This window comes from Asterias amurensis, chromosome 2 (assembly GCF_032118995.1).
Source record: "Asterias amurensis chromosome 2, ASM3211899v1".
Classification (NCBI taxonomy): domain Eukaryota; kingdom Metazoa; phylum Echinodermata; class Asteroidea; order Forcipulatida; family Asteriidae; genus Asterias; species Asterias amurensis.
Genome location: NC_092649.1, coordinates 15,174,137 through 15,186,430, shown reverse-complemented (window position 1 = coordinate 15,186,430; position 12,294 = coordinate 15,174,137). Strand labels below are relative to the sequence as shown.

Below are 12,294 nucleotides of genomic sequence, written 5' to 3'. Positions count from 1 at the left end.
CATAGAGGGAGCCATGTCGCACAATGTTTTATACTTTCAACAGTAAAAATAATCAATTTTTATATAGCGCTTACATACTATTAAAATAATTATTTGAGTGATTAGCAAGCGTGTACCTTCCCTTTAATAGAACCATATGTGTATATTGCATTGATTGAAACTACAGGCTCCGATCCTACTATAAGTGTACTAATGAATAGCACGACTACACACTGAACCACACGGCCATTGTTAAGCACCAGCCATATGGCTGTATTAATCAAGACACCAACAGCAGTAAAAACATACAAGAATCACTGTCATTATACTCATAGAATTATTAGTCACATCTGTGCATTAACAGCGTCTCATTTTGAGCTATACCTGTGTAATTAAAGATCAATATGTTATTCTGTAATAGGATGGGAAGGCCAGTTGTTCCTTACTCAGTGGTAGACCATGAAATTCCTTTTTGCCGTTGGTGGAACTATGATAAACATAGAGTGTCATGGCTGAGTGGTTTAAATCATCAACGTCAAGTTATGCTGGTTTAGTCATCGGAGTGTGGGTTCAAATTCTGGTTATGCCACTTGTGTCCTTATTAAGCAAGATCATACTATAATTGCTTCTCTCCACCTAGGGGTATACTGCTAGGGTACAGGTTGATTTTGTGTTTTAGATCATCGAATTCAAGTTCTGGGGGTTAAGTCTGCAGAGTGTGGGTTCAAATCCCAGTCATGACACTTTTGTCCTTTGGCAAGACGCTTTACTGTAACATGCCTCTCTTTATCCCAGGGGTAGGGTACCTGCTAGGGTAGAGGTTGATATTGTGATTTTAGATCATTGAATTCGAGTTCTGGGGGTTAAGTCTGCAGAGTGTGGGTTCAAATCCCAGTCATGACACTTGTGCTCTTGGGCAAGATGGTTTACTATAACACACCTCTCTTTATCCTTGGGGTATAAATGGGTACCTGCTAGGGTAAAGGATGATATTGTGGTTTAGATCATCAAAATCAAGTTTTTGGGTTAAGTCTGCAGAGTTTTGGTTCGAATCCTGTTCATAACACTTGTGTCCTTGAGCAAGACGCTCTTCTATAATTGCTTCTCTTAACCCAGTGACAATAATAAATTGTGTACCAGCAAGGGTAGTGGTTGATATTGTGTATGAAACCAAGCATTTGGAGGGCCAATTGATTAATGTTCAGGTTAAAGCCATTGGACCCTTTCGGTACAGAAAAAAAAAAAAAAAGGTTCACAGATTTACAAATAATTTACAGGGTTTACAGAAGGTAATGGTGAAAGACTTCTCTTGAAATATTAGTCCATGAAATGCTTTACTTTTCGAGAAAACAGTAAAACAATATAAATTCTCGTTAACGAGAATTACGGATTTATTTTAAACACATGTCATGACACGGCGAAACGCGCGGAAACAAGAGTGGGTTTTCCCGTTATTTTCTCCCGACTCCGATGACCGATTGAGCTTAAATTTTCACAGGTTTGTTGTTTTATATATAAGTTGTGATACACGAAGTGTGGGACTTGGACAATACTGTTTACCGAAAGTGTATAATGGCTTTAATGCCAAGTGTTATTAATACTTTGAATTAATCTTTATTGTCCCTGCTACAGTGATGATCAAGGATGGACTTACCATGAATCATAATTTCCCGGTAATATTTGTGAATAAATTATGTATTTTTAATCATTTATTAGCACGCAGCTAGCTCACTACACCATCCCCGTCCATAGATCTAATACCTTGGGAATACCTTGTATTCAATTTACTCTCTGGAAATGGCATTTAATTCTGTTGATGTTCAATGCATGAATGATTTCTTTAAAAATGCACACCGTAGAAAAAAAAGTTACTTTTTTTTGTACACAGACATTGCTTTCAACTGGTTAGTTAAAAATGATATAAAGCTGTAATGTTTTTTTTTTTTGCTCTTTCGAGTTTCTTAAATTTTGTTTCGGTTTTGTGTGTCTAGTGTCGTATGAGCATTTCAAGATAGAGGGAACACTTTGTAGAGATGCAAGAATACAATTTTCTTGAAAAGAAGTTTTTTTTTTTTTTTTCAACAATATAATTTTCTGTATTTTATTTTGATTCTTGAGTAAAATATAGGAAATATTGTCAGCAATACTGTTGCATTGGTTTCTATACCTGATGGTAATGAGGTTACTTATCAAGCTTCAAATTTCCTGGATGTCATGCAAAAATTCCGTCCAGCAAGTTTGCATTGCACAATATTTACACTGAGTGACTGAATGATGATTTTTGAGTGGGCAACTGATATATTTTGAATAGCATTTTGCTATGTTATACAAGGGAAATTATTGACTAGATGTGCATGAACATAGGCCAGATTGGATTTCCTACTAAATACTAGACATGTAACAAGTTGTGAAATGTTTGTCGCGGTGATAGCATAAATGCTCTCACGCAAAGTTTGCGATACTGTTGCTGTTCTCGTGAGAATACTGGCTCCCGACATGAACTGCGGCAGTATAGTCAGGAGCCCACAGTCCTGTGAGATGTGTGTGCGTGCCGGTATGCTATCACCCAACAAATATTAAAACTATTAAAACTAAATATAATCATTGACATTCTGATTCTCTGATGGAGGTTTCCTCCTTTTAGATAAAGTGACATTACCTTGAAGGAATGAAGTTGAAGTGGTGTAGGATATAAGGTCCACACAGTAGGAGGGATATCAATGCTATGTAGTGAACCCAGAGAGATTGCACATACATTTTATGCATACCAACAATATTTAACATGCACTTTTCTTATGGTCTATCAATAAACACCTCGGAGAGTCTGCACACTCTCAGGCCTGATACTTCACTGAGACAACAAAGGTGATTTGCCTCTATGCCCCCAGCTGTCGATTTCACCAAACTCTTCTTAACTGACAATTAATATTGGGACTTGGGACGAGTTAAGCTCCGCATAGACGTTAGGGTGATTGAACCCATCCTAAAACTCGAGATAGGATTCATCATTGCGCTTTGTGAAAGTGGCTGCTGGTCTTTGCCTTGGTGCCCTTTAAATGCTAGGAATTAACGGTTTTGTCATAGGATGCCCTTTACCATAGAGAAAATGCCTTGGTGCCCTTGCCTTTTAAAAAATGAAGCATATATACAGGCCTGCACTCTGATTGGCCAAAGACTCTGGTTATTAGTGCGATATAAAGACCAACTCTGTGAACTAGATAGCTAATAAATGGCCCCTATAAACAAGTCTGGATATTGAAAACATGCATAGTTGATTATGTGGAAGACTTTAGTTGACATGTAAAAGTTGAACAACCCAAGGTTCCTTGAACATGAGTAGAACATTTAAAAAATGTAAGGTTTTTCTTAGTGGGTATAACCTTGGTTGGTGGCTGGCCGCTTTTAATGTACCTCGCCTTCAGCTCGGTCCATTAACAGCAGCCAGCCAGCCGATAACCAGGTCAATACCACACAGTAAAGATCAGGTCATCACACTGTTGTTACCATTAATAACGAAGTTTTACACAAACAAGGGAAAAATCATCAGAATCACACGGCCAAATAGTGTTCAGAACGGGAAAGAGCCATGTTGAGGATGCTAAAGTGACCTGTCTTTAGGAGGTCGCCACTTAAAAAAGATTAAACAATTAAAATAAATGCTACATGAAAGGGTTAAAGGGAGCATTTCATCTTTTGTTTCATAATGATAGAGTAAAGATTACCCGTCTCTGTCTCTTATATTGTCCCAATGTCTTCCACAAAAAGAACACAAGTGTAATATAAAACCTGGGCCAAATTTCATGGCTCTGCTTACTGTACGATCACCATTTACCGCTTATTGTGTAAGTGCCGAACTTCCGTGCTACATGTACCTGTGTAAGTGAAGTAACAGGGTGCAAAAGTTCCCTGCAAACCTGTGAAATGTTACATTTAAGCAGAGAATTTACTGCTTTCGCAAGCACTGATTCTTTGCTTATGGTAAGCAGAGCCATGAAATTTGGCCCTGGTTCATACTTCACTTAACATACTGCAGACAATGTTTTCAAATTGAAAGCCAGGGAAAATTTGTATCGCAATTAGTATGAAGTATGACCTGGGCTTAACATTAGGATAGATCTGAATTGGAAAAACATTATCAGAGGGCAGTATGATGTATTAAGGGATACTAAACATGCATTACAGAGTCTACTCTCTTTGAAAACCCATACCTTGTCATCAAGAATTCTTGATTAAAAAGAAAATTGTTTTCCTGGAAGTTATTGCAAAGTACTTGTTTGGCTTTAGTACAATCATCATTCAAAAAGAGACCAAAATGTTGATGAAGCTGATTGCACGATGCACTGTGTCAAAAACTTTGAATTTGAACATTTTCTGGTGGTTACTGGTGAATGCATAAATTGCCGAGTCAAATCACAACATTTTCAGTATGTTCTCAATTTCATAAGGCAGATACAGATTTGGTTAGAAAGTTTAATTGCTTACCAAAGCCAAATTTCACAGAGCTGTTAAGCAGGACATAATGCTTAGCATATATCTTTGCTGAGCAAAAAAATAGTAGGGCACCAGTTGCATTATATAAACTCTACGGAATTTTGGCTGGTAACCAGTTTCTGCTGATAAATTTTTGTCTGTGCTTAAGCAAGTCTTTATGCTTACTGGGCACACTGGTCTAGGTAGGGAACCAGATGGAGTGCACATACTGCATAGGGCATGACGCTATGATGGTTTACCCTACCCACTGAGTTTCCCTTGTATCACATTAAAAAATGCTGCACAAAATGTATCTGCGACTAAAAAAAATCACCATCAAGGTATCAACATTTAAGGTACACAAAACATGTTTATGCAATGCAAGATCACTTGATGAAAAACATGTTTATGCAATGCAAGATCACTTGATGAAATCGTTCCCTGTTATCCGTTTCTACAAAAGCAAGATTTTTTTTTCAGGGCTTTAGTATTTGATTAATGTTATTCATGCTTTGTGGAAATGCTGTGTGTTTGAGTATTGAGATGATTGGAAGCCTCTTGTCACGTTTCTCATCATCTTGATATGATTTATTTCAATCCAAGCAACCGATAAGTCATCAGAACTTCATCTTGAACTGATAACGGAATAAATCTACCCAGGTTGCTTTTATTTCACTCCTAGCACTCCTAAAACAGAGATGCTGATTGGAGACATTGATGTATTGTGCTACATATCAATAACGCATCTTTTTTATTTATTTTTATTTAGGAAAAATGTTTTCCTTTTCAAATGTATATTTTTGTTTGTTCAAAAAGCAGTTTTTGGAGTAGTTTACAGATGTTTTGCCCTGGTCCAGTTTTATGGATCTGTTTACCAAAAGCAAAAGATCAGCGCTTACAGACGCATATGAATTCCGTGCAAAACGTAAGTGTATTTCACAGATGAGCAAGGATTGTTTGCTTGTTAACTTTTGCATGTAATGGCCAAATTTCAAAAACTTGTTTAGGACAGCAAAATCTTGCTTAGCTTAAATATGCTACTTGCCAGAATTTCCTAGAATTTACATTGTCGCCACTGGTTCCCAACTAAGTTTTGTCTGAGCAAAGAATTTTGCTAAGCATTATTTCCTGCTAAACAGCTTCATGCGCTAAGTTTACTTAAAAAATCATTCCTTGCTTGCACAGCTAATGCAGAAAATTTGAGCTTAAATTGTGAGCGGAGAATGGTGGCCGTAACAAAGAATTCCACAGGAAGCAGAGCCATGAAATTGGGTCCAAATCTGAGTGTGCCTCTTGAACATTTTTGAAGGATTATTCAATAATAACAACGGACAGATTACAAGCACAAGGATTCAACAAATGCAAGAATTGTGAAGTTATAAGAAATGTGTTTTGATGAGAAATCCAATATGTGGAGTGCTGTCGTAGATTACTGCAAAATGAAAACACCTGTGCAAAAGCAAGTGTTGTTTTTACCCCCATGCACGTAGGTGTTTACTTGTGACAATAATGCAGATAGCATCAGAACAATCCAGTGACGCCTAGCACATTGTGTCATTTTGACAGATATAAACACTATGTTTATAAATTTTAAAGCTGCATGGCCTGATTTTTTACAAAATAATTGTTTTGAATTTGAAATTTCTCTCTGAATGGATTTTGACAGATAAAGCTTTTTTCAAAATGAAATACGTCAAAGACATTTAGCATGTACCACATACAAAATATTCAAAATATCCTTTGTAAATTTATGACGATGTGAGATAATGACAATAATTCATTTTTAGTTTAAATAAACAAATGTGAAATACCTTCATATGAAAGTTAGTAACTCTCTCGAATCTGTTAAAATAGCCATATAGAAATTTAATTTCTTTTTGGGTGGAACCTTCCATAAATTGGACATGTTATTTTTAATCTAATTGGATTATAAACTTACCAAGGCAATGGAGATTAAATGAAACCTCATATATGATCCTCATATGCCACTGATTTAGACAAAAAAATCTTCGAACAAAATTCAAAACCAAAGATTGTCTTAAAGCAAGAGACTATCAATATAAACCACGAGGGAAACTGACTGGGTAAATTTTGAAATGATTTTTGGGGTTGAACAAAGAACTGACTAGAGTGGGATTCTAAACAACGACCTCCTGTAAATGTGCCGGCGCTCTACCAACTGAGCTATCTAGCCCTATATTGGACAGGGCTAGATAGCTCAGCTGGTAGAGCGCCGGCACATTAACAGGAGGTCGTTGGTTCAAATCCCACTCTAGTCAATTCTTTGTTCAACCCCAAAAATCAAAGCAGGAGACTCCTACATGAAATGTTACCAATGCAATTTAAGTAAAAATAAAAACCCAAGATTGTTTCAAAATAAGAGACTTGTACATCAAGTGATAAAAGGGACCTGTTCATTTCAACTTGGAGTAGCAACAATGTTACCATGGCAATGAAGACAAAATCTGAGAAAAACAAGAAACCCAAGATTGTTTTTAAACCAGAGAATCTGACATCAAGTGATAAAAGGGACCTGTTCATTTCAGCTAGTTTTAGCGACAATGAAACTAAGGCAATGAAGATTGAGTGCAACCTCATATGATCCTCATATGCCACTGATTTTGGCAAACAAATCTAAGAAAAAATAGGAAACCCCGAGATTGTTTTATAAAACAGGAGACTTTTGCATAAAGTGAAAAGAGACATTGTACATTTCAGCTATTTAGTGACAATGTAAGCAAGGCAAAAAAGACAATTTAAGAAAACCAGATTGTTTCACAAATAAGAGACTTGTACATCAAGTGAAAATAGGTATTGTTAACATTTCAGCTTGTACTAGCGACAATGTTACCATAGCAATGAAGACAAGATCTGAGAAAAACAAGAAACCCAAGATTGTTTTTAAACAAGAGAATCTGACATCAAGTGAAAAAAGGGCCTGTTCATTTCAGCTATAGAGGCAATGTTACCAAGGCAATGACGATTGAATGAAACCACAGCGTGTTTAAACCATCACTCTGCATTCAAACTGTTTGTCTCAACAACCTCCACTGAATGACGTCAATCCCCGCTACCAGTTTGTTGAACGTTGGCCAAGAGTTACAAATGTCCCTTGTCTCTGTGTATTGTAATATGTCATAAACAAGTTGCGGACAACGTATTTACTTCTGAAAGGGAAGCATGTGTTCCTTGGTTGACGGATAGCAGAGGTTCTCGGACAAAAACAAAGTAATTTAGTATTAACATGTTTTTGGGACGTGCATCTGTCTCTTGAGAACGCATAATTATTCATGTGTTTTTGACATTCTGTGTAGTAATTTCGTGGTTGATGTGTAATGCATCATTAAATTTTACTCATTTATTTTCTTGTTTATTTATTTATCTACCGGAGTAACCATTCACATAAAAAAAATGGGTCTCCCATGGGGCCCTGAGAATAACAAAAACAGAAAAACAAAGTAACATACAAGCAATTTTAATTTAAAGGGAAAAAAGTGATAGTAAAAATAACAAGTCATGTCTCACAATTTAAAGGGATGCTGCAGTGAATTCAAATAAAACAGTTAATTTTGCTGTCATGTATATCTGATATATGTATTGAACATCAATAAAATGTGTTTTGTTTATTCCCGACATATCTGACTTGCGTAATTAGCGAATAAGTCATGCCCCCCTCCCCCTTTGTGGATTGTTACCGCCCCCCTACCATCGACATCACGTCGGGAAGTCAAACATATCGTCGGCAAAAAGAGTCTGGTCCCTAACTACACGCGCCTAGGTACCAGGCCACACAGTGCACACGTCTCTATATGCACACAGCCAGGGGGCCCGACGGCTCGGGTTACCGACATGACGTCACGTTTATGCAAATGAAGGCTCCCTTTTAGGGGCGGGGTGGGTTCCCCTAATCTCTTGAAAACCATTAAAAAAATACTTGCGCATTTAATAAAAAATATAAAAAAATATTTCAGGTTTAAACAGTCATGTTTAATCGTTTAAATGAAAAAAAATAATAAAATGCAGCCACCCTTTAACAAACCTAGCTAAAAAATACATATATGCAAACATGTATCTATATGTACATAGCACAAATCATACATCATATCAAAAAGTCAAATTCAAGGCCGTTTTGATTAAATATCATTGAATGTCAGGAACAAACAAAAACATCCCTGTTCTAAAATGTACAGGGCTTTTTTTTTCTCGGGAATGATGTCATCGGATGTTTTGAATGTTGAACATTTTTGCCTGGAGGGTATCGAATACAATGGCTGTTTATTAGCACTATTTTAAAGTGACGTTAGAGACTTGTAATTTTTTCCCTGACTCATATGTAGACTCTTTCTTTTGGAAAAAGAGTTCTTCACAATTAGAAAAATTGAATTACGACATTTTACCTGCTCATGAATTTGTAAACAAGTAAATAAGTTAGTATGACACTTTTATGGATACAAAATTGAAGTGTTGGAAACAAACTGGGTCGCAAAACAGCAGTTGAAATTAGTGTTTTAATCAATTAATTTTGTAAGTTGAATTAAGACACTGGACACTTTTGGTAAATGTCAAAGACCAGTCTTCTCACTTGGTGTATCTCAACATATACATAAAATAACAAACCTGTGAAACTTTGAGCTCAATTGGCTCAATTGGTCGTTGCGAGATAATAATGAAAGAAAAAACACACTTGTCACACGAAGTTGTTTGCTTTCGGATGCTTGATTTCAAAGACCTCAAAATCTAATTCTGAGGACTTGTAGTTAAATTCCTAAAAAATTACTTCTTTATCGAAAACTACGTTACTTCAGAGGGAGCCAGTTCTCACAATGTTTTATACTATCAACGGCTCTCCATTACTCGTTACCAAGAAAGTTTTTATGCTAACAATTATTTTGAATAATGACCAAAAGTGTCTACTGCCTTTAATACACCCTGCAAGAACAGTGTTTCATATCCAACCAGGAGGATACTTTTTTTCATAAGTTCAGGATGATTCATTCCATAACTTGTTTTCCTTAACTTGCCATTTTCTCTCCCTCTCACGCCATTTGAGCATCTCATTCTTCTAACGATATTTGCCAACTGTTTTGCACTTGCCATCTATACACCGTTCCCTGCTGGAGATATCAACACAACCAACGAGAACCTGGTGAGTACATACTTATTATAAACTTTTGTTTTACCCTATTATCAAGGGCAGAAATTAGAGGGTAAGATCGTCCACAAGTGTATTTTTTTTAATACATTTTTAAACTTGTTAAAAATAAAATCGGAAAATTTAAGACGAAAATCAGACTCTGCCTGCCTTTTATGCAGGGGGGGGAGTCAGAATTTTCTTTTCCTTTATGTTTTACAAAAAATATTGCTGTTAATGTTTTTTTTTATTGTTTTTTTTGTCTGGGGGTGGGGGGGGGGGTGAATCCTCTTTCCTTCAAATTTGTTTTCAGGCACTGAAGGAAAGAGTCGCTGGCATCCCCGCCCTAGACCCAGTAACTGGGCACTTTACTCCTTTTTTCCCGAAATTGTCATTATCGATAATGAAAAGTTTTGGGAAAAAAAATACGTGCCCAAGTTACTGGGTCTGGTTTTACCCATATACACCAATGTGTGTTAGCACTGTATACTCAGTACTTTTCCGAGCTCTGTGATAAGCACATGGGCGTATAACTCGGGTGTAATTCGAACCCACGGCCTTTGCAAACATACACATTCTGGCAAGATGAACCTTTTATCATTTGTGTGGGATCCCTGTGGACATTAACCCTGTACATGTAGGTTCCCTTGAGTATAAACTTGTTTTTAAAGGGCGCTAGACTCCAGACTCACTTTCCCTCCACATTTGGCCCAATTTCATAAATACTGCTTAACAAACTTCTTTGCTAAGCAAAAATTGAGTTGGGCATCAGCTAAGCAAGTTCATTGTGCTTTCAATAAAAGCAGAAAATACTGCTCAACAAATTACTCTGCTAAGCAAAAATTGAGTCGGGCACCACCTAAGCAAGTTTTTGTGCTTTCAAGCATTATGAAATTGGGACCTGGTTTTGACCAATATTGTTTTATGTGGGAGAAAACTACAAGATGTCCTTCACCATACAAATCTTGATAACATGCGCCTCACTAATAATATTAAGCCATGAGATACATGCAATGCATGCTTCTCAGTACAGCACACAGTCTGCATCAGTAATTGCCACTACTCCCCTGAAGGTGAATTTTGCCGCAATGAAATTGGGTCCTTTAGGTCATTTTATCTGATTGTGAAATTACTTCATGTGGCATGTGTACATAGTTGTAAATGATGCATCTGCCAGTGATATTTTGGATTATTATAAGAATGTGTTATGTACTTGCAAGTCGCAGTGTACAAGTTTAATTTATGTTTAAGACACTGGAAACGTTTGGTAATTGTCAAACACAAGTATTCTCACATGGTGTAGCCCAACATAATATGCATCAAATAACAAATCTGTGTATTATCGGTCATTATAAACCCCAACTAGCAAACCAACCTGTATAGTATTATCAGTTAAATTACACATTATAAATGGTTACATATTCAACGAAAATGCAGAATACCAGTTTTTTTTAATGATTTTATGCTTCAATTTGGCAAATCAAACTAAGAACTTGATGTCACAGCACAGTCTTCTTACTGGTATTTATTTTAAGATAGAAATATACAGTCAGTGTACAAATGGTACCAGTATTACATTTTTAAACAAAATGTTTTGAGGTGAAACATTTGTCATATTAAAAAAAAAAAAAAAAAAAAATAATAATAATAATAATAATCTATCTTTAAGACCCCTTCAACATATCTAGGCATCAACATTCAAGGTTAAGTGCTTCATAAAAACACAACAAGCACATTAAATTAAATTATGATTAATGACCTTGAGAATATCTCTTCAAAAAATTAATGAGTTTTTTTTTTAAAGCCAGGTCACTTCAAATAAGACTAGAAAAAGAGCTAAACTGTTGTCGTAGCGAATATGTTTCGTGATACACAAGGCATACCTGATATGGAAAATTTGTATGTTTTTTTACCCCTTTAGTTTATTTGTTAGTCATTTCAAAATGTTTTATCGACTGTAATTTTGTGGATGTAACTTGTTTAAACATCAACTAGTAACTGTAGACACATCCTCGTAAATGAGCATTTTGTGATTTTCCGTTGGGCAACCCCTGGATCAACAGGGATGTGATTTCCCCGTCTTTAAAGGGAATGCACTTTTTTTGCCCCCCCCCCCCCCCAAAGAAAAGGAAATTCCTTTTTTTTAACCCCCCCCCCTCCCCCCAAAAAAGAAGAAGATTAGATTGCAGAGAAGGGCTTTTAAAACCAAAGATAAATGGTAATATTGGGCTTCATGCTCGCAAGTGTACAAGCTCGCATGCTTTTGGCGCCTTGCACCCAGAGTTCAGTTTTTTTCCCTCTCTTCTTAACAGCCTATCACATCCCTGGATGTAGAAGAAGTGTGAATAGCTTTAGCACGAGGGATCACAATGTGGTAATGTTACTATTCCCTTGCATTACACCAAACCACCTCTAGAGACAGTCAAACTCACACTACATAGTGTGTAATTTAGGAGACCGACAACGATAGTTCAGGCAAAATGCACCACGCCGCTAACTGCGTGCATCTCAATTACTGAATAATGTAGACTCAAGTAAAAGAAAGAAAAAAAGAAAAGAAAAAAAAATCCCGATGGGTTTGCACTGTTTCGTTCGGATCAACGGTTGCCATGGCAACACTTTGATCTGATAGGGGATACCTTGTGTACTTGTCGTCATGATGAAAAATTAGCCAGTGCATAGAGAGGTGAAAGAATAAATAGCGTGTTTTTGTT

The 12,294-nt window shown here is 36.5% G+C and overlaps 1 protein-coding gene across 4 annotated transcripts in view; it reads left to right on the top strand.

Moving 5' to 3' along the window:
• The window catches only part of LOC139934028 (voltage-dependent L-type calcium channel subunit alpha-1D-like), a 205,497-nt gene that overhangs the window by 73,452 nt on the left and 119,751 nt on the right, over positions 1 to 12,294 (top strand). For all 4 annotated transcript variants that reach the window (XM_071928304.1, XM_071928302.1, XM_071928300.1 and 1 more), the window contains exon 3: positions 9,490 to 9,595. In XM_071928304.1, coding sequence (XP_071784405.1) covers positions 9,490 to 9,595 — 106 coding nt within the window. The remainder of the gene's footprint in view (positions 1 to 9,489; positions 9,596 to 12,294) is intronic.